The sequence below is a fragment of the Emys orbicularis genome, chromosome 4, assembly GCF_028017835.1.
Source record: "Emys orbicularis isolate rEmyOrb1 chromosome 4, rEmyOrb1.hap1, whole genome shotgun sequence".
Classification (NCBI taxonomy): Eukaryota; Metazoa; Chordata; order Testudines; family Emydidae; genus Emys; species Emys orbicularis.
This window is the reverse complement of record NC_088686.1, coordinates 147,408,032-147,430,495: the sequence shown is the minus strand read 5'-3', so window position 1 is coordinate 147,430,495 and position 22,464 is coordinate 147,408,032. Positions and strand designations below refer to the sequence as shown.

Genomic DNA, 22,464 nt, shown 5'->3' with positions numbered 1-22,464 from the left:
CTCCCACCGGCAGAGCGCTGTCCACACCCGTGGTTAGGTCGGTGTAACTTATGTTGCTCAGAGGGAAGACTTGTTCACACCCGTGAGCGACCTAAATTATACCGACACAAGTGGTAGCATAGACAGTCTGGGTGGAGTTAGTGGTTTACCGACACTGGATGGATTATTACAACAATCTGTAACCCACTAACCCCACCCCTTTATGTTCCTATAACTGCAGATGTGTTATAACAGGTCGCTCTACCTTGAGTGGTCCCTTACAATATGTGCTAACTACTTATGCTAAACAAGCTGGTCCACCTTGTATTTAGCTGTGGCACTGGGAGTACCGTTCCCAGGCCTGACGCAGAGCTCTGTGTGGCTGAAAGCTCGTCTCTCTCACCACCAGAAGTTGGTCCAATAAGATACATTACGTGACCCACCTTGTCGCACAGAAGTACCCAGACACTTGAGACATCAGGACAGAGCCTCTTGGTGAGTCAACCTGTAATAACAGCAGTGACTTTCCAACAGGGAGCCCTTTATATTTTGAAAGGACAAGCCCTGTGTTTAAAGCAAGCCTGTTGGGCTGGTAACAGAAGACTCCTGCCGCTATGCAGATGCACAGAAAACAGACCTATCATTTTCCCTCGGTAATTAATTATAGGATGCAACTGATGCAGATCTAATAGGAATGCTCCCAGCTGCCAGATCCTCAAGACTAGTGCAGGGGAAACAAGTAGAAAAGAGAAAGGGATGGAGGCTTTGAAAGGAGAAATAAAACTGCATTGAAGTTTAAGCCTGTGGTCAGGGAGCCCTTATGGACTCATAAGACTTTGGACCTGGTTCTCCTCTCACTTACACCAAGTTTACACCACTATACCCTGTTGGGTCCAGTGGCGTGACAGCTGATTTCCACCAATAATGAGAACAGAATCAGGTGCAATAGCTGCTAAAGGAAGCAAACCAAGAAACAGTATACAGGGCCAGATTCTCATCTGGCATCAATGGGCCTAGCTCCATTGACTTCCACAGATTTACAGCAACTAAGGATCCAGCACCATGACTCTCTGCATTACATATTTTCTTTACTGAGGTCTGAGGGAGCGAAAGGCTTCTAAGCAGTAGGAGAGGGTGAGCTCTGACTTGTGCGATATCCACTTTTGAGCTGCTACCTCACTTTCATTCATTATAATCACGGCCGCTGCTGAAAGCGGAGATGACCATCCCCCACAGCTGTGCTCACCCCCACCTCCAGACTGTTGGGGGGGGGGGCGCGCTTCTGTTGTGCAGGCCCTCTCTCGCCCCGTGCCCATGCCTGTGTGTATCACAGTCAAAGCATCCCTGTCCGTTGCTGTATTCTCCCACTGAAGCTAATTTGATTGTTCAGCTTTATTTTATTTTTTGGGTTGGGCGACGCTCCAGTGAGTGTTTAATCACAATTCTCAGAGGCCCCCGGTGCCTATGCTGAGATGGGAGAAACGCAAACTCACTGCATGAGTCCCTTGAAACACAAGCATTGCACAATGCATTAGAATGGTGCATAGCACACACAAAAAGCTGTGCACACCCCAGCAGGTAAGAGACTGGTTAATTCAGCAGCCATAACAGAGCCTGAAGCAAGCTGCCTGCAGCTAAAAAAGGCCACGCTGCGGGATGTTTTCGTTACCAACCCCCTTACCTGCTCATTGCTATGAAACAGCTGCAGCCAGCACTGGGCCCTCCATTGGAAGGCGCTTTGGAGTTCCATCTACCCAAGTGGTTCGAGTCACTGAAAAACACCCCCATTTCCTTCAAGGAAAAAAATACTGGGTTGCATCTGAATAACCAGAGGGGCGATTACGCAGGCTTGGTGTTAACAGGAATATAGGAACTGGCATACTGGACCCAATCAATAGTAATATCTGGCCCAGTATCTCATCTCCAACAGTGGCCAGCACCAGAGGAAGGTACAAGAAACCCTGAGAAGTCTGAAAGAAATAACCTGTCCACAGGCGAAGTTGCATACCAAACAGGGGGCAGTTAAAGGTTGGTGTTAATCAGGGGGCAATTAAGGATGTCCAGTGGTAATCAGGGTCTAGGGGGATTGTTCGGTGATTTCTGCTGTAGCTGGTTTTCAGCGCCCTTCCTTCAGAGGCATACAACACCATGGAGGAGCAGTTGCCTTTGTTACTGATTCTTGTTTAAAAAAAAAAAATCCCTTTTGTTTTCTAGTCGTTCCAGTCTCAATATGAAATCAGACGACGGGCTGAGACCGAACTGCAAAACCTCCCACCTCACGACAGCCATCATCACTATTCCTACCCCACCGGCACTGACACCAGAAGGAGAGAGCGGCCCTCACCCCACTACGAACATTTCCACCACATGCAGCAACATAGTCAAGGTCTCTGCCTTGTAAGGTGGTGTCGTTTGAAGGAAGCAGCTGGAATGCCGGCATCTCTCCCCCTCCACACCTTCATGTTCCTTTCTTGCTGCAAATTGTGCCTGGATGGACCAACCTGACATTTCGTCATAGAATTAGCAATGGAGACCTAATGAGGCAGCTTTCTTCAAACTTGCATTCATGCCATGGACTGAGAACAGATGAGGAGCAGGAGGACGAGGTGGGTTGGAGAAAGGGTCTGTGTGTGCCCGCACCCGCGGAGAGCCTTGTTCCAGGATACGAAGCAGAAAATTGTTTCTAGAGGCTAGAGAAAAAGAACCGTCATGGCAACAAGAAAGTCAATAAAGAAACAAATATAACACTGTGTATCTCGGCACCTTTTTAAAGGTTTTTAATGGATAATATTTATTCATGCGGAAATGACTGAAAAAGGTGAAAAAAACAATGTATTTTGTGATTTTTTTTCCTTCATGGAGCAGAATCTTTAATCAACCAAAATTACACATTTTTTTTTCTTTTATAGAGAAAGATTTAGACAAAGACGACAGCTGTCACAGAAATCTATTTCCGTTCCTCAGTGTGTGTGTGTGTGTGTGTGTGTGTGTGTGTGTGTATGTATGTGTGAAAGAGAACCACATTGAAACGACACAAAAGTCTGAGCACATTTTCCGGATTTGGTGCACAGTATCAAACTGATTGCACAAGCACAGTGGCACACGTGCGCGCACACACCCCCACACACAAATAAATCGTTCACCCTGGATGGCATTCTTTACTTAGATGATTTTGTAACCGCCTTTTAAGTCAATACAGTGCAACTGCAAACAGTGTGTTTGTCTGCTAATTATTGTCTGTGAAAACATATTTGTGGAAAAAAAAAAAGGCTTTAGTAGAGTGTTAGTCCCACATGGATTTCTGCTTTCTCTTTTTGTTATCACTTACTTGTAAAGAGTGTGGCTAGACTACCAGTTCTGTATTTTTAAAAGGAAAAAAATTAAAAAAAAAAAGTAGGAAAACTTTTTAAAAACCTGTACACACAAATGGCAAAAAAAGCACCAAACTCAACTGCACCAGATCATCAGAAATAGGATAGAATGTAACCTGTCATCTATGTCCATGCTTTTTTATTTTTATATATATATGCTAATATTGGACATGTAACCCATTGTAAATCGTAGCCAAGTAGTGTCTGGATCTTGATACAATTAAACCTAGAGCCAACCATTCGGCATGGACTAAGAGGGTATTTGGCTTTTTAACACAGTCCTGTGACTCCTATTGGCTTACCGATGGCATCTGGGTTGCACTGATGTGGTAGGTAAACTAGTTTAGCAACTTTTGTCCTCCCCTCCCAGAACAGGAGCTACAGTGTGTCCAGTTGAGCAGGGGGAGGGATACTGGGGTTTGGAATACATGGGATATGTTATGGAACAGACAGCACTTTACTTCACAGCTCTATTCTTCATCTGGGAAAAGTCACACACTTTTAGTCAACCAAAAACTGTAACTCTGTGTGGTACTGCCAAGCTTAATCCTTCTGACTAGTTCTATGGTGAATACTGACTGTTCTCCCTGAGATCTTTCTAGTAACAATATGGTCTTGAAATACAAGGACCTGACACAGTTTCCTTTCTATATGACCGTCCTCCACTTGGAAAAATAAGTGGGAAATAATTGCTTATTCTCCTGCTACACATTCCTCAGACCACCTTTTCATTATGGCTGCAAATCGTTAGCGACAGCATCTACTGATCCAACATAGTACATTCCATCCACAGACACAGACAGTATAACATAGTATTAATTATCACGTCCAAATGCCTCAGTCAGGCTGAGAGCCATGTTGTGCGAGGTGCTGAACACACGCCTACATGGACACAAACCCTGCCCCAAAGAGCTTACAGTCCAACAGATAGCTAGGAGTCATTTCACGCTTTCCTTCTCTCAACAGTAAATAGTAACTTTACTAACACAGCACTATCTGCCACACTACTGGAAGCATAACCCTGGGTGATACAACAAAAAGGATGGGGTTTTTTTGCCTCTCTCAAAATACATACTGATGTTATATGACTTTAAATTATGCACTATCAACACACCTTGTCAACATTCCTACCTTATTATTCGGTATCATGTGGACTCAAATAGCTGTTGTGATAACCCAGTAACCTACTTAGAAACTTATCCCATTCGAGGAGTGATAAAGCTACAGCTAAACATTCAGTACTGTCATAAACTGATGCCCCTTTGCTCCAGAGCTGGATAGCTCCCTGTAGTATATTCTCCAGCACTGGGTCCAGTCTGTTTTAAATCACTCACGTGCTGTGGTTTCTTTGCTACTTTCCTTGGGAGGTTATTCTGTAGTTTAACAGATTTTACCATTAGCAATTTTTCTTGGCGCTTAATTTAATCGTTCCTTTGCTTCATTTAGTCTATTACGCCTCATCATACCCCCCCGCCACCCTATCGAACATCTTCAGGCCTAAACAAAGCCGGATTCTCCATTGCCTTGCACCTGATGCCCTCATTTACATCTGTGCAAAGTAAGGCTAAAATGCTACCCTGCTGGCAGGGAATGTATTACTCCCACTGTGCGCTCACTTTGCATGGGTTTAAATGACCAGCTAGAGGGTGACAAAGAGCCAGGTGCTTGCCTTGTATTCTCGGCTCTGCCCTTCTCTTCCCTGACTTGCTGTGGAGTCTTAAACAAGTCACTTCATCTCTCTGTACCTCAGTTTCCCCATCTATGAAATGGAGATAATGACACCCACCCATGGAAAGCACTTTGTGTACAGTGAATTATTATTAATCGAAGTATTTCCTGGATATTCACAATTTTTGTCAGGGACATAAAGAAAAACAGGGATTGAGGTTCTTCTCTTTAATTGTTTGGGCTCAGGCTGCCAGGGTAGCCCTGCCCTTTGCTATGTTCTGCATAGGAGAAATTACTTTTCTGCTTAATCAAAAGCACGTAGCAGAACATTTCTATCATTATTTTAGCAAGTGCTGCCACACGTAATCACTGGCTTGGCAAAGATCCTTGTGAAGAGGAAGAAGGGGGGAGAGAGATCAAAAAGGGTTGATTTCAATAGTTTAAGACAAAAATAACATTTATAATGGAGGCATTAGCCCACTTTAATGCTCATCTGAACAGGATTGGGGCAAATCTGCCCACCTGTAAATAACTGTGTACAGAACTCCCTGGGTTACACAGTGCAACAATAGCCTTGTAGTGAATGCACTTTGCAGTCACTGAAATAGCGCAGATCGGAATGAATCCACATGATATGTATTATATCCTACTGTACATATAGCATCCTTCAAATGCTTTACTGATAAACACAGAGCTGCAGAAATGGCTCTGTCTCTCTGCATGAGAAAGGGAGAGCATTTGTTTTGATAAGCACAGGAATTGCTTGGCAGTCATGCACTCCCAGGGTAATGAAAGGGAACTGACTTGATTAGCTTATGTGAACGTACAAAACATTACTGGAGATAAGGCCAAACCAAGCCCCACATTTTGAGCAGTCTCAGACATAGGTTAGTTTAGATCAGGCCTGGGATCCAAATTCTAGGGCTTGGGCCCCGGTCGCCCTTACTCAAGTTGTTCTGTCCTCTAACCATTCCTTTTTCCATCCCCACCTCCATGCATAGAGAAGTTATAGCTATATAACCGGCAACTGCCTGCACCAACATCCCATTTACCTGAGGAACATGGAATGTGGTTTCTTCAGGGGTGGCTCTGCATGACAATATATACAGTAGGAGAGGGAATGTAGAACTGTAAGGATTGTGTTCCTGAAGGACACCTGGAACAGAGCAATCTGACAAGTAAATCCAATCAAAAAAATGCCAAACTTTCTCCATAATTTTTTCCCTACTTCTTTCCAGAATTTCTTGTGAATTTTTTTTGTTTTCTCCATGAAAAACCAAAATAATTTGATCATTTATATAGGGAAAAAAATCATGTTTTCTTTTTTGGTCAACAAATGTCAAAGGAAACAATTTTCTTTGAAAATTTTTGTTTCCTTTGCAAAGCCATTTTTTGTAGAAAAAAGTCTCAACAAATTTTCACCCAGCTTTACTGATGAGTCTATTCTCTTCTCACCTGGCATAGGGTTGCTGCTTATAGCAGAACTGTATACATTCTAGGACCAAACACACCCATTGCAAATGACTAGTACATCCCTCTGCCCCAAACTTTGAAATCAAGCTACTCTCTTTGAAACCCTTCTCGCCTGCTTCCCTAAGAACCTTCAAGTCACTCAAAGAAACTGCCACAAAACCTAAACCACTGTACATAGAAATTAAAGATGAAAGAGACCCTTTAGTCCAGCCCTTGCCAACACACTATTCTTCCCTATAAAATATTTCCCAATGCTTTTTCTAGACTAGATATATCTCCCCCCAGGGACAGGGCTCCCACTGCTTCACTTAAGAAATTACTTCAGCCTAATAGATCTCAAAGTCAGGGAGTTTTCTCCTGATACAAAGCCATAATTTTCCCTCCCTTGTTTTTCATTCCATTACTCCTGATTATTTCCCCTTTCACTTGCTAAATAGTCCCTCCCCGCTCCTTGAACGTTAGCTGTGCACAAACATCTGAAGCATATAAAGTGTTGTCTTTGACCAGCAAATTCGAATGCAGGAGGCTGCTTTTGGGTGACAAAGGTTTCATATTTTAAAGGTAAATTGGAAAAATAATTATAAAATAAGTTTGCAATTCTAAATTCTTAACAGAAGCAGCTTACTCGCTGAAAAACTGCATTTCTATTTCCAACACTGGGAAATCACTTTATTTTTGGTGTTCAGAGCTGCCAAAACCGAATGTAAAAGTTGCAGGTTTTCCCTGAAATAGCTGATGCCACCATAGCATTCTGAGCCAGCTCTCACTGCTCTGATTTACATAACTGGGGCGTGGGGGGCAGTGGGTTCTACCAAGAGCTCAAATATTGTCGGCTCAGTAGAGGAGGAGGTGCTTTCTCAAGTATTTTAGATGTAAATCCATTTGTAATCATGTTGTCTGTTATACATGTTCTAATACTGATTGGGGATCTTAAAAATCATGTTTAACTGATGGTTTGCAGTGTTCCCTGTAAGAAAGAGATTTAAATGGGGTCAACGTTGGATTAAAGTGGCGTTACAAACCAGCATGCAGTGACTCAAGAGCAACAGTAGTTTTGAATAAAAAGCCTTATATACTAGGTTTAAAGCTTGGTTGAATAATATTTGCAACTATTTTTTTCCACATCAATTGTATTTGTGGATAATTAGTCATTATTCTTCCACACTGGAAAGCTCTGTAGCTGATTAAATATTTTTAATTATTTAGCAAATTTATTTTTGATTGTTTTCTCTGACATTTTGGTCAACTGCACTGAATGGTGTGACTTCATAACTGAGGTTACAAGCCTAACAATTAATGATGCCATAAATGGTTAAACTTCCTTCCTCATTAGGATTTCCTTCTAGATCCTTAAGATTAATAATGAGATGCAATGTGGTTTAATGATTAAAATTGGGGACTTAGGATCAGGATGCCTGATTCTATGCCTGACTCTCTTGCTGAATCACTGTGTGACTTCAGTCAAATCACTTTTCCTCTCTATGTCTCAGTTTGCCCATCTGTGAAATAGGGATGATAATACTTTCCTGTCTCACAGCACTGTTGTGAAGTTTAATAAATGTTTGCAAAGTGCTTTAGAGATCCCCCAACGACAGGGACTAGAGGCGGGAAAAGATTTATTTATATTTGGGATACAAGACTGTGCCAGAAAGATTTCAGGTTATCAGTCAACCACACCACACAAAGATGTTTGTGAAAAATTCCTGCTAAGTCTTGTTTTCAGTCAATAGTCTGTTATTTTTGTATGTATGTGTTATGTGTTTCTTCTCCTTAAGTTTTGAACTGGCACTAGTCATAGCAGGTCATATAGCTGTTTGGGTGAGAGGTTAATAACCATACAATGCTCTTCTCAGTTGCAACCATAACTGGAGTTCCAGCTGGTATCTTGGACCAATGAAATATTTTACAAAACACGTGTGATGGTATATTTTTGATAATCAGTGAGACATTCCAATGCAATGGTGTTTTCTTTAGAGGTTTTATGTTATGAGAAACGCTCGCCCTTATTATTTTCTATTTTCGTACTATAAATGGGCTTTGCTTACAAACATCACAAATGACAGACAAAATGTACTGTACAAAACGGCAGGTAGATTAATTTGAGAACACCCTTCTCTAAAGAACTCTAAGTTTCTGTTGTCTTCTTTTTGAATTGTAGTGCATATGTTGAAACTTGTATATCATTTACAGTATTGAGTCTTGTGCCACTGCTGTACCTGATGTATCCAATCTGGATTAAACAGAGTATATGCCACAAATACTAAGATCATGCTGTAGATTTCTTTTAGAACAAGTTTTTTTTTTTTTTAAAGGCATGTTGTTGTTTTTTAAAAAACATTAGTACCACTAAGGTATTTATGATACATAAAAATGTCAGTTTAAACATAGTTCCCTGTCTTCTATTACCAGAGTTCATCCATCCATCCAGAAAGTTTGTTTTAATGGGAACAGCTTTTGAAATGATTTTTTTTTTTATATATAAAAATCTGAAAGTCTGAAGTGCTTTTCCCTAGCCCAGTTTGCATTCTTTTTCTTTCAAGGGGCAGTGTTCCTTGCAGACCAACAACAGCTCTGTACTCTACTACAAATGGATGGCAATGGATCTAGTATAGGGAACAAGATGCTTTGGAGACCTTCCCTTAACATGCTTTTTTTTGGGGGGGGGAGGAGAAGGGGGGGAAGAGCCAAGGCTACTGCAGAATTTCCTTTGACTTCATGAAAAGAAATCGAACCTGTCAGCACACCCTCTGCCCCACCTTCTGTAGTTACTTCCCTGTAAGCAGTCAAAAGTTTTTGTTTCTTTTCATTGCCAATGAAAGACGCTTACAAGATTTTAGGCCATGCTAAACACCATGGATATCTTTATCAGAAGGCTACCATATGACTCGTTAGCTTGACTTGGTCATATCAACTCTTAAGCATATGGTACTTTGTTTCCCCAATTATGGAGTTATAAGGACAGCTGCTAATGGCATAAAAAGCTACAGTGAATTTCTTCCTCCCTTTAGATGGTAGAGAAGGATTAAGTTCTCATGTCAACTATATTGTAGCATTATTAGCATCTCACACTTCATTCGGTTACAGCCCATACACACCAGTACAATATTTATCTAACACCTATTGTAAATGTAGTTGGAATGTTGCAAGCACTTTACAGTAAAACCTCAGAGTTACAAACTGACCACTCAACCACACCCCTCATTTGGAACCGGAAGTTCGCAATCCAGCAACAGCAGAGACCAAAAAAAGCTAATATAGTACAGTACCGTGTTAAACGTAAACGAATAAAAATAAAGGGAAAGTTTAAAAAAAGATTTGACAAGTAAGGAAACTGTTTCTGTGCTTGTTTCATTTAAATTAAGATGGTTAAAAGCCCCATTTTTCTTCTGCATAGTAACATTTCAAAGCTGTATTAAGTCAATGTTCAGTTGTAAACGTTTGAAAAGAACGACCATAATGTTTTGTTCAGTTACAAACATTTCAGAGTTACGAACAACCTCCATTGCCGAGGGGTTAATAACTTCTGAGGTTCTACTGTAGTTCTTGGAGACAAAGTCCAGACAAGCTTCCCTTTTCTCTCATGCTAGGCAACTTCTCAATCACACAACTCTTCAAGAAACTCCTCTCCCTTATTTAGGACCTGACCCCCCGTACTGGGGTCAAGCAGTGGAAACGGGCTCAAGCCCTTAGCCCTTAAAAAAACCCATCCCTGAGTGGGTGCATACATACAGTGTGTCTTCTACCTTTCCACTCTAAGCTTCAGTTCAGAGGAATACAGCTTCATAACAGCGCAATACCATTCCCACGGTCTTCCCGCCCTGATCAGAGCTGCAAGACTTTGCATAGTAGGTAATTTTTAAAAAGGCAACCTATATTTTCAGTTTATGGGCAAGGCTTGCTTGCAACTTAATTTCCAATGTACATGAGAGGTAGCATCTCCAGTCTCTATGAAAAGGGCAAATTCATTCAAACTAAATTTAACTGTCTAAGGATTAGAGGGAAATGGTGTATTGTATGTACAAAATTTCTCAATCTTCCTTTCTAAGCAAAAGCTGCAAGTACTGGTTCCAATGGAGAAACCAACAAAGCAAAACAACAACAAACAAAAACCCGAGAAGCACAAACTACTGCTTGTGCCCTTCTGATGCTGAAGCTGGAGCAGAGTGTGGAAAAGCAGATAGGGCTACAGGATGCACATGAACAAATGCAGCAATTGCAGTATTGCTCACCTCAAGAAAATATGTTTGGTGTCAGCTACACAACTGCAGGAAAGGTTCAGAGGGAAAAAAATACTGATTACAAAATGGCTCCTACTGGAGAAAAATCTGGTTAAAGTACATTTATACATATCTTGAAAATAGATCCTGTCCTAATAGCATTGTGAGATTCTCTTGCAACTCCTTCCCACTGATTTAAGAGCTAAAATGACAAGTCAAAGAGAAGAATTTTCCTAACTGCCACTACTGCAAACTCCACACAAACTTGAAACTTCAGTGTGCCTTACGCCTTTGAAAGCATTATCCATAATAAAAATTCTGCAGCTGGAAGTTGGACATGACTAGGCAAAACACAAAATACAAGCCAGTTTGCTTTCTCAGCTATGCAAAGGTAATAGTTCAAAAAAACGTTTAGCAATAACGCCAGTAGATATGACTTAAAGGCACAAGGGAATAGCTATTCTGCTTATGAAGTTGCCTTTTTAAAATCACTTTTACGGTTCAAAAATAATATCACCCTTTTAGCATTGACTGCTTTATGAGTAAAGAACACATGAAATGGAAAGACCTGCTGACACAGCCTTTGCAAGGGAACAGTAATGCAGATAGCCCAAGATGCAGCCCAATTCTGCATCCTCCTTTCCAGCTCATTAGAACTGGAACAAAAGAATTTATTGTTTTTAGAAACAAACATCACATCATAGTCTTTTCAACTAATAGGAAAACCACTCAGAATTGCATTATTGCTATAGTGTTCATTTATCCTGATGCTACAGAGGAAAAAATACCGATATAGCTCAACTACCTTTTCTAAATTTTGACTAGTGTCATTCAATCAAAAGTTATACTGCACATATCAATGATTCTTTGAAATATAAAGAGACATATTAAGGATGAAGAGTTCTCCTTGTGCATTGCTTTAGAAATGGCCGTTCTGATTCTGCAAGCTCCACGCCTGCAGGATTCCCACGCTCTACATAAAGAGGAACAATGGGCTCAACCTGAACGTAAGAGGAAGAACCATCACAGCTGATTTTATATCTTAGCCATCAGTACAAAAATCTCACCCCCAAAACTTCTAAGCGTTAACAGTAAAAACCCACGTCACAATGTCTCTCTCCTTAAAACGGTCTAATTAAAAGCTGCTAATTAGACAACCCCTCCCGTAAACATCGAGCAACAGTTATGGTTAAAAATTAAGCTTGTTAATTTTCCCACTTGCTGTGAACCCCAACACCCACTAGGTGCCACTGTTTTTCCTTCTCACAAAAAAACAAACAAACAAGTGAAAGCAGAGAGCCTGAATTTACCAGCAGATGGGAAAGAGATAAGTGCTACTTTCATGTGCTATATTATCAATTTTGTACGTTTACCACAGACAGAAAGGGAAATGAAGTTTGTACCACAGAACTCAACTATTTACTACTTGACAAGTAACAAATAGTCAAAGCTGAGATAAGAGCATTCACTTACTAAAATCCGGCATGCTCACAAGTAGAGGTTTGTAAAAGTGCTATATAGAACTATCCACCGCCAACAGGCCTGCCTCTAACACGTCACTTTGTCCAGAGATCTCCTATGTCTTATGTTTAAAGAGCTTCACTGCACCATGAAAGACCTCTCTGAAGCCTTTTAAGGAGCTTTGGATTGTTTAAGTAGTAAGGGGTGGAGTTTTGCTACAGAGCAAGGGCTTGAAGATTGGCCTTTGCACAAGTATTTTGTGATTGCTTAACATTGATATGAGGTATGCAGTAACTTGGGAACGTGTGCCCATACAACACGTTTCAACATGATTACTGCACCAAAGGTACAGCCACACACAACACAGGACTTGCCTGCTGATGCCTACTGGGTCTTCTACCTACATGTATCAAATATCATCAACACTATTTTTAAAGTAACAATGGATTTATATTAAATTACAGTGGATGACAAATTCACAATTTCTCAAAATGAATTGCAAGGTGGTGACATTGAACATCCTTCCATTTGAAGTCTTCTACCCAAGTTTTGTGCATGTGGAAACAGCAAGCTTCCCCCCAGAAATGAATTTTAACTCCTAGGTAGGAAGCAACCCTCCCACTAAAAGGGCTCCCAGCTATGTCCTGGCATCTCCCCAAGACTGCCAAGAACAGGATCAACTGTGGATGGTTGAGAAATTAACACTTGTGCACTAGGAACCGGCCTGAGACCCAGATCACTTCACAGAGGACTCAGCACAAGGTTTCAGATGGTAATTTTCAAGCATCCTACTGAGGCTGGATTTGAATTAAGAAGCTAGAGTGGAAAAATTCTATATCCATTACCAATATCCTAAGCCACCCAATTCCCCATTTTTTCCAGACTTCAGACAGACACAAAACATCATCAAGACCTAAACAAAGAATCCCAATTAGTTTCAGGGCTAATAGGTAATTTCGTTTCTAATTAAAGTTTTCCCTTAAGCATGGCAAGTCTGATACTGCAGCACCCAGGGGGACAGGCCAATTATGATAGCTGCATTTTTTTTGTATATAATTAAAACCTCCTCTATCGCATAGCCTACCAAACTTAGCTGTGGACGTGTTATTTATACAGTTTTAATTAATTCAATTTAAATTAGCAATACATGTATTAATTGAGATAAGCAGGTTTCAATCTGCCACTATTAAATAGCAGGAGCAGTTTTTGCTCTGCTTAAGAAGGCACTATGAAAACTGGGATGAGTAACTTCTGTAGGTTTTTTAATGACAAATGCAACCTCACCCATGGAGTATCACAAAAACAGTGAATAGCACAGAAAATTATAGATGACAGTATACCTTGGCTGAGTTTGATTTTTTTAAATGTGGTTTCTTACATCTAAAGTGTCTTTAATCTGATTCTGCATTTTTGTTCACTTAAAAGATTGAAACTGACCATCCAGATGTATAAGACAAGTCATTTCTATTTATTGACAAATATTTGTTGCAACACCAACTCAGTGGAATGCATATAAAACATTTACCCAGAAAGAATTTACTTACAAAAAAAGGCATTTTTACTTCAGTCTAAAAACAGTCGTCTGTTTATTTTTTAAGTCAATTTCTGAGCTTAGACAATAGCTCTTGGTAAGTATCAGTCCTTCTGCAGTGAAGATTGCTCTCCCATCACCAATCACTCTTCAACAGTTCCTGAAGATAGACAGAGTTGGCGTGATAAGCAGTCATCCAGTTAAAATGCCTATGAAATTTCCTATAGTAAGAGTGAGAAGCATAATAACTCTGCCATGTTCGGTAATAGGACTTCCAGTATTCTTCATAATTCTGAGTCTCATAGGGAAAGCCAGGAGAGCTCTCATCCTGAGTGCTGTATGAACAGTCTTCCTGAGCTCCTCTCTTTGGAGGACTGGGGGATTGTTGGTGGCAGCTTTTCTTACATCGTTTGGAATTTTGTTTCACCACCTTCTTTTTCACCTGACTGTGCTTTGGGATTTGTGGCATCTGTTGGTGCTCCACTGGGCCCAGGGAGCAGCTTATGCTTTGGGAATAGTTTAGAGGAGCTTGATCTATAATGAGCACATCACTTCCTCTCTCTTGAGTATCTGAAGAGGCTTCAAAGTATGACTTGTTTCCCCTACTATGAGAGGAAGCTCTGGAACTGTACGAGTTACTATCACTATCAGTGTCCCCAAATGAGACACTGTCTGCTACTGACTGCATAGTCTCTTCCATCCCTTTCTTTTCAAAAGCACCATTTTTAGGGTGCTGGTACTGCTCTCCAGGGCCTGTGTAACTTCTTATGATTTCAACCCTTTTCTCCAACCCTTCTTTAATAAAGTATTCATAGTCTTCAACAAACTCTGCAAAGCTCCATGGAATGGCAGGCTGTGGGTTCTTAAACGATGACAGGCAAGGAATTTTGGGGAGTGTATTTTTTAAGGTTTCCTTGTCCAGATGCTGATCAACATTTTGTTCAGTGGTTTTGCAAGCTGTTGCCATTTGATTTCTCTGCTGTGTGTTGAAGTTTAATGTCTTTGGACTCTTGCTAGTTTTTTCTGTATTTGTATGATCTGGGCAGCCTTTTAGTAGCTGCTTCTGTTTCGAAACCCTTCTTGGCTTGGACATGGAGGAATTTTCACCTGGAACAGCAGGATCACATTGGGGTATCTGAGCACAGCTATTTATGTGTGTGTGCTGCATTGACTCCTCTGGTCTTTTATGGGTCAAGATATGAGCATTCACTGAAGCATCTGCATGGGCAATAGCGGTGACCTCTACATCCCACTGTGCAAATTGCTCCATCAATCCAGTGGGTACAGGTTCTGCACAACAGAAAAAAGCAGCCAGTCAAAAGCAGCACAAGACTTCTTTCTTGATCCCGAGGAAACAAGTATGTTTTGCACGCTATATAACAAAATCCCAAATCATAACAGATTGTAAAGTGACAGCTGTCAAATTTGCTCTTTTTCCATAAATATTACCCGTATTTCTGGTGGAAGTTTTGTTTTTGTTTTAAAAAAATACAATAGATGCATTTCTCTATTAGAATGTCATCATTCTTTTCATAAATTATTCACGGTAAACTATGCCTATTATTCCAAGGGTAACCATAGAGAAGAGCAATAACTCAGGTTATTAGAAGATATATTTATGGCTAACAATGGTCAAACATAATACAATATTACCTCTCTGCTCCAGCATACATCCTAATTAAAAACATCAGTTTTAAGATATATTAATGTTAAAAGAGGCATGGAAAGGAAAATACAAAGCATTGCTAACAGGTAAATTCTATTGTTGGGGAAAAGTGATGGTGAATCCATTCAGATTTCCCAGTTCCTTTCTCTTCCACTCCACTATTGTACCCATAAAGCCCACAAGACCTCAGCACTCCATTCTGCAGTTCCCATTGCCTTCTTATGAAAATCTATCCCTAAGTTTACAGTAAGTTTTAATTTTGTATTGCTTTGTATAATTGCAGTGATTTAAAATAAAGGTACAGGCCACCTAGTTAAGAGCTATTTATGTACATTGTCAGTACCAACACTCTACCTTACAAGTCATATATGCAGCTATTAGACTTTGCATAGTATCTGTATATTAAACCACAGTTCATCATGACCACCTGTGAATTCAACTGTCACATTAAAACCAAAAAAATAACCAAGAGAACTTAATGCAGACATATTCAGGAGACAGACTGTACCTGGTAAAGGAAGGAGCTGAAGATTACATTTCTGTGCAATTTTCATCATCATATTCTCTTCCTCCCCACGGCAACAGTATGTCACAGCTAGGCCTAAGGTTCCTACAATACAGGGAGTGAGGGAAGAATTAGCTTGCCAGTTCCACAGATGCACCGCTTGCAGCTGCACAACCCCACAACAGTGTTTTACCAAAGCGTCCAGCTCTGCCAATCCGATGCATGTACGTTTCCCAGTCCAAAGGCACATCCAGGTTGATGACAAGATTCACCTTCTCAGCATCAATTCCACGAGAAGTCTTGAAGGGGGGGTGGGGGGAGAAACAGACGTAATGGTGACTAGTCATATAAGAGATGCAGTTCATCTATCAATTCAGGAGGCCCTTCTGTAAATTCTATGTATTTCAACACACTATGTGAAAACTATAATTTCCTGGCTTGCTTAGGTTAGCTAGAAATAAGTAGATAAGCACTTGGCATTGAGATGTACAACTGGAGGATCATTTGTATTACCGTGGAGGAAGAATAAGCAGATGTCTGGGTACCAAGTGAGCACATATGCTCCCAGCTTAGGAGAAATATACAGGACAGTAATATTTTTAGGTGGTAGAACTTCAAGCACCGAACTGAAGACAGCAGGAAAGAATAACCTTGCCCGGTCTTTTCATGTTTTTAAGTGTAAAGAAAAAAATCGTACCACAGCCAATACTCCTGTGCCACAGACAAAAGAGATATTGCTACTGCTCTCCTTAAAACGTGAAAGAGGTGTTGTGCTGGTATCACACGAAGGAGAAAAGTAACTTCTGTTCCCCCATGCCACCATCAAAAGATAGACACTTATTTCTTTGAAATTCATATAGCCTTCCAGAGCCTAACTATAAAAAGGTAATTAAAAAGAAATAAGTATTTAAACTTTATGTTTTTTAAAAGACTTTGAAAATTGGTTTTGTTTTCTGAAGATGAAAACTGGGTGGCAGTTTGTATGCTCCGCAGGGACAGAAAGTTGCTATTTTCAGATAAATGTTCTATAAATACTGCTAAGTCAGATCTATCTCCGTCAGCTCTACAGTACATGAATTTATATTCTAGAGAACTACTTCTGCTTAACAGAAAAAAAAACTCACTAAGTCTGTGGAAATCAGGACTCTACAATGGAACTGCTTCAATTTAGCCATAGCATCAAGACGCTGGTTCTGATTCATACTTCCTGAAGAAACAAAAATGAATATTTAGAAACTGAAAGAGTATTTAGGTTATTTAGCCTTGTGCTGCTCAAACCCAGGGAAAACAGGGCTCAATAAATTCTACTCCTGAAAGCTAGTGAAGTGGCATCCATCCTTCAGGCACTAATTCTAAGGCATGTTGTATCTACACCAGGAAATGGGGGTGACTGGAAAGTAGACAAATTTGAAAACATGATTAACAAAGTAGGGTATAAAATTAATCTCTTTGAGAGATTATCCCTTTCTCAAGTGTTTTAATAACTTGGGTAACATGGAATGCAAATAAGTTTGACTTACTAACTACCATAAAGATGCAAATATTCTTACAGCAAGGGGAGACTACAGGAAAAGGGATTAGTGTTAATTACAAAATAAACAAAAAAGGATGGTTTTGTTATAATTGTGCTGAGCTTTGTTTTATTGGCTTCTAATTGAGAGATATTCTTAATAAGTGCCCAAATGCATCAAATTACTCCACACTTCTGAACATTTCAAACACAAGAGGACTTTCCTTTCCAAATACATCAATCTGTTACAGTACTCCAAAGCATAAATGGGATTTTAAGCAAATATTTAAAGATTCTCAGTGAACCTGCCGAAATATGAACGGTGAAACATTACCTGTAAATTATTCATATAAATGCCCCCAAGTCCCCGCTTATGTCCTGAATACTCCAATGGCTACATTTCTACTATGACTATAGGTCAGTTTCGTACAGAATTCCCATTAACAGAAGCACTAAGTTCCAAATGCACTTGCCTGAAATGCACTCAGCAGGAAAACCTTTGGATGTCAGTACTTCAGCCAGGTGTTGAGCCCTAATACAACATATACATAAAGGTTGTAAATAAAATTACATGCTTCCAGAGTTTCTTCAAGATGACAGACTGAAGATGACTTAACAGCCTAAGCATCAGATCTGAACTTTCAACTATTTTACAGCCAAAGATTAAAATTCCAGCAGTTGTCTCAGCCATTCATCTTGTTAAGTTAGGTACAGTGACACTTTGCAATTTTGCAACTGATGGATCTTTCAGCTTCGACTTCAAAAATCAAGTGTGCACAGACATTAGTTCCCACAGCACTCAGGTAAATGCAGAAATTACCGATGTCAAAATTCCCCCCTACCCCTACACTCGCTTAGTACTATGTACCATCCGTTCAAGCTGCAGCCCTGCGTTCCAGAAACGGTAGCATTTCGGAGTTGAAATTTGCATACAGGTTGTGTAGTATTTTGGGCTCTTTATGAAAAGTGCTATAAAAATGGAATATATTATGCCCACTGTTCACAGACATCTGCAAACATCATATTGTTAGTTTTAAGAAGTTCTTGTTACCTGCTATGCAGATTTGAGAAGACCAAGGCCTGATTAAATGGAATCTTGCTGAAGAGCTCCTGCAAGTGCTGTGCCTTCTCCTCAAAAGTCTTATGAGGAAGTGAATGAGAATTCACAATTTTGTAATATTGCTTCAGCCCTGTGCAAGAAATCAAAGCATGGTAAGGTTAACAGTACAAAAAATTCACATTAAAATAGCAATGAATTGGTATTAAAAAGTTGATTCAAATATGTAGTTGTAGCTAGAATAAGAACATTAAAGAACTGGGAAATATTAGTTAACCAATATCACCATATGCTGAATTGGAATCTGGAAGGCTATTCTTCTTTAAAGTTTGGAATCTTTTCTTGAAGCTATGGAAAAAAGATAACCCACAACAGAGAGAAAAATAACCACTCTCCCATCATAGATACTTTGGCTAAGAAAAGTTCGGGTATAAGCACTCTTTTGAACAAATCATGTAATCTATAAATAAAAGTGATAAACCAAGTATTTTGAAACTTTTTTTTTGGTTTTATTAATTATACTCGTAGCTGAATGTTAAATACGTTCAGATTTTATTTGCCTAAAAACATTAAAGTTATGGATGTGCAACTTATACATACCAATGAGACTTGGGTCAGTGGGGTTCAACCTCACAAAGGTAGGGTCTCTCATGTACCTGGTCAAAGCATTAGCCAATGATTCAGGGTAGGTAGCAGAAACAGCCAGCATCTGTTTGTTGGCTGGCAAAGAAGAATAAATCCAGCTAAGAGAAAGTAAGATATTGAAAGTGAATGTATCCCACATAATGCATATTTTAGAGCTGAAAGATTCTGCATGTTAAAACTACTACTAGGCTTATGAGAGAAACACTAGTATTTTTCTTACTTGACTTGTTCCTGGAAGCTGCCTTCTTCCAGAAGCTTATCAGCTTCATCAAGAATGAAAAGGCGGATACTGGCTGTATTCAGACAGTCCAATTCTATGAGTTGCTTTATTCGACCTACATGATAAGAGAGAAGTGAGACACTTGAGCTCCAAAAATATTTATGAAAAGAATCTGGTTGAGACAAGACAAGACACTTTATCTGTTGCAAATCAAAGACTCATTACCTAACCCACTTATTAAATAAATCTTTTTTAAAAAGCATATTTAGACTAATCACTCACTAAAAATACTTCTCTGGTCTACTTTTCTTTTGCTTCAGGCTTTGAAACTGTCCCCTGTGACTATAGGACAAGAATTCAAGAGTGCATTTATGTACCAAATATTGTTCTGTTGAAAAGCGTGTCACTGAATTGTGACTAAAGTATAGTGAAGTGTGCTCTTACCTGGAGAGCCTACAGCTATGTGACACTTTTTTAGTCTCATTTTGTCTTGGTTCAAAGGAGTCCCTCCGATGAAGACATGACATTCCAAGCCCTCCATTTTGATTCCAATAGTTGTGATAACAGCATGAATCTGCACTGCAATTTCTCTTGTAGGAGCTAAGACCAGGATCTGAAATAATAAAGAACTTGGCTTTGAAGGGACAGTGATGGCTCAGTGGATTAAATGCAGTCTTTCACCTCTACACCACTGCTTTAACTACAGCTTAGGTGGCCAGCGACAAAGTTTTTACCATCAGCTGTTTCATGACTTGTGTAACACTCGTTGGAAGTCAAGTCAAGTTCTTACTGGACAGGTCCTCCCACCCCCAAATCAATAAGTTGAGACTGAATTCCTTCAGCCCCCATAAAAGTTCCCCCTGCAGAGTAGACTTGAGGCATATTGATAGAATGGTATAGGTGGAAGTCTACTATCACAGTCCATGATATACTTGTCCTAAGAAAATATTTCTATCACTGAAGTTGTCGAGCCAACAAGATGTTTTTTTTGTGCTTTAAAGCCTAAAAATGAACAAGGGAGGCGTGGGTGTTCTCCTTATGCCCCCCCCCTCATATTTACTTTGTTATAACCTATCAAGCAATCTACTACTAACATAGATTACAAAATAAATCAACAGCTCCGCAGCACTGCATTCTTACTAGGAGCTTCTGGCATCAAGGCACTGAGATTTAACAGTAAAATACATGATGCGCTTCATTCAAATGTAGACAGCCACACAGCCCCCAGATTAAATTGACCAATATCCTGTCCTGTATATGGAGCTTAGTGTAAAACTTGGGGTCTGGGTGATGATCTCTTTGGTTATTCAGATACCTTGGTCAAGGACCTGGAGATGTCCCCAGGCCACTACAAAGCACCACATCTTCAGGGCTCTCACCTGGGTTGCCGGGTTTTCCAGTATGAGGGAATCGAGGGCAATGGTCGAGAACACACAGGTTTTGCCAGTGCCAGATTTTGCCTGCACAATGAGATCTGAAAGGGGTTGAAGGGCCCAAGTCAGGCAGCAGCCAAAACAGTGTCACCCAGGTGATGCACGATTAGGGGCTTTGCGCATGGACAGGGGCCGAGTCTCTACCAATCTCTCCTTCCCTTGAGAAACAAACCACAGGCCCCAGCTCCAGAACCCAATCCCCCGTTCCCGGAGAAAGGGGCAGCTCCAGAACCCGACCCCCCGACCCCCGAGGGAGGGGCCCTGCTCCCGAACCCGACCCCCCCATGGGGGCCCCCACTCCCGGACCCGACCCGACCCCGACCCAGCCCCCCGGCCTCACCCAACCCCCTCCAGCCCCTGCACCGCCACAGCCCCCGCGCCCCACTCACCCAGGCCGCAGCGCCCCAGCGGAATGGCCTTCAGCTGCACCGGGGAAGGCCTCAAGAACCCGGCGGCCTCCAGCCCCGCCAGCACCGGGGCCGACAGCAGCAGCGACCCGAAGTCCGCCGGGCCTCCGGGGATCAGCACGTCCCGCGTGCGAAGCCGGGGCTCGGCGGGAGCCGGCGGAGCCGCAGCAGGAGCCGCCATCATGGGAAGCGGCCGAGATTGGGAACTCTCGCGAGAAGCCGCAAAAGCCCGCGAAGCTTCCTGGGGGAAAACTTTATCAGCAGCCCCGCCGCGCGGACACGGCCACGGGCGGAAGGAACCATTATGTGTGTGTGGGGGGGAGGAAGGTGGAAGGAACCATTGGGGTGATTTGGTGATAGACTCCTGGGGACTGAACGGGGGAGGCAGGGAGCTGTGGGGGGAGGAGGCAATTGGAGAGTGAGAAGGGGGGGGGCAGCAGGGGGCTCCTATGAGGGGGCACAAAGGGGAGCAGGAGACTGGGGAGGGGAAGCATAGGGGCTCTGAGAGGTGGGGGCATCCCCCACTCGCCCCCCCATCCCACAGGGCATCCCCACTTGCCCACCCAGTTGCTTTCCTTCATGAGCACTGCACTCCCCCAAATCTTGGCACCACACTTAGCATGGGGTATAGCACATTCATCAGAATTAATACACCCGCAAGATCCTGAGTAGGATTAATGGATATGCCCATCTGTTTGGGCATGGTTCTCCCCCTTGTATGGGGGGATACTTGGCAGGCGCTTGTAATTTTCTACCGCTAACCCCTATGATTTTAATAAGTAAAATAAAAGTGGATGCAATAGCTCTGGATAGCTTGAAAGCTTCTCTCTCTCTCACCAATAGAAGTTGGTCCAATAAAAGATACGACCTCACCCACCTTGTCCCTCTAATATCCTGGGTACATGGCTACAACAACCCTGCATACAGCAATGTTCTTAATTTGTCCTGAGCAATATCTGCATAACGTGTAGACAGTTTCTTGTCAGCAGAGGGTGCTGACACTGCACATATTGTGTTTCCTTTATTGATTTTGACATAAACGTGTAGCTTAATCGGGTCTCTGTGTGTGACAGGATGGCAGAGTGCACATAGGATTTCCCATGGAAGATGTGGGGAAAATTTGCTCTTGCTGCAAATTGTCACTACCACAGATCTACAGACTTGGTTTGGGGCTGATTTATATTAAATTTGTGCAAGTGGAACTTACTAAATGGACACATACAGACTAGTCAGGTCTAATAATCTATTGAGGTTCATTTTAAGAAGCTCAGCATTTGAATTTGAAGTAACAAAGCATCAGAAATTTAGCATGCCAGTATAT

General features: G+C 41.3%; 2 protein-coding genes across 3 annotated transcripts in view; one reads left to right on the top strand and one right to left on the bottom strand.

Annotated features, from left to right (window-relative positions):
* The window catches only part of KCND3 (potassium voltage-gated channel subfamily D member 3), a 240,583-nt gene extending 238,203 nt beyond the window's left edge, over positions 1 to 2,380 (top strand). For both annotated transcript variants that reach the window (XM_065403281.1, XM_065403280.1), the window contains one exon: positions 2,194 to 2,380. In XM_065403281.1, the coding sequence (XP_065259353.1) occupies positions 2,194 to 2,380 (187 nt within the window). The remainder of the gene's footprint in view (positions 1 to 2,193) is intronic.
* An 11,244-nt stretch (positions 2,381 to 13,624) lies between these two features.
* Positions 13,625 to 21,327, bottom strand: DDX20 (DEAD-box helicase 20). The gene is made up of 11 exons (XM_065403036.1): positions 21,126 to 21,327; positions 20,683 to 20,777; positions 19,748 to 19,916; positions 19,304 to 19,418; positions 19,039 to 19,181; positions 18,433 to 18,571; positions 17,851 to 17,913; positions 16,996 to 17,074; positions 16,065 to 16,170; positions 15,875 to 15,976; positions 13,625 to 14,990 (listed from the first exon to the last, which is right to left on the bottom strand). Exons 1-11 carry the CDS (start codon positions 21,325 to 21,327, stop codon positions 13,837 to 13,839), a joined length of 2,367 nt encoding a protein of 788 aa, XP_065259108.1. The 3' UTR covers positions 13,625 to 13,836.
* Positions 21,328 to 22,464: the final 1,137 nt, after the last annotated feature.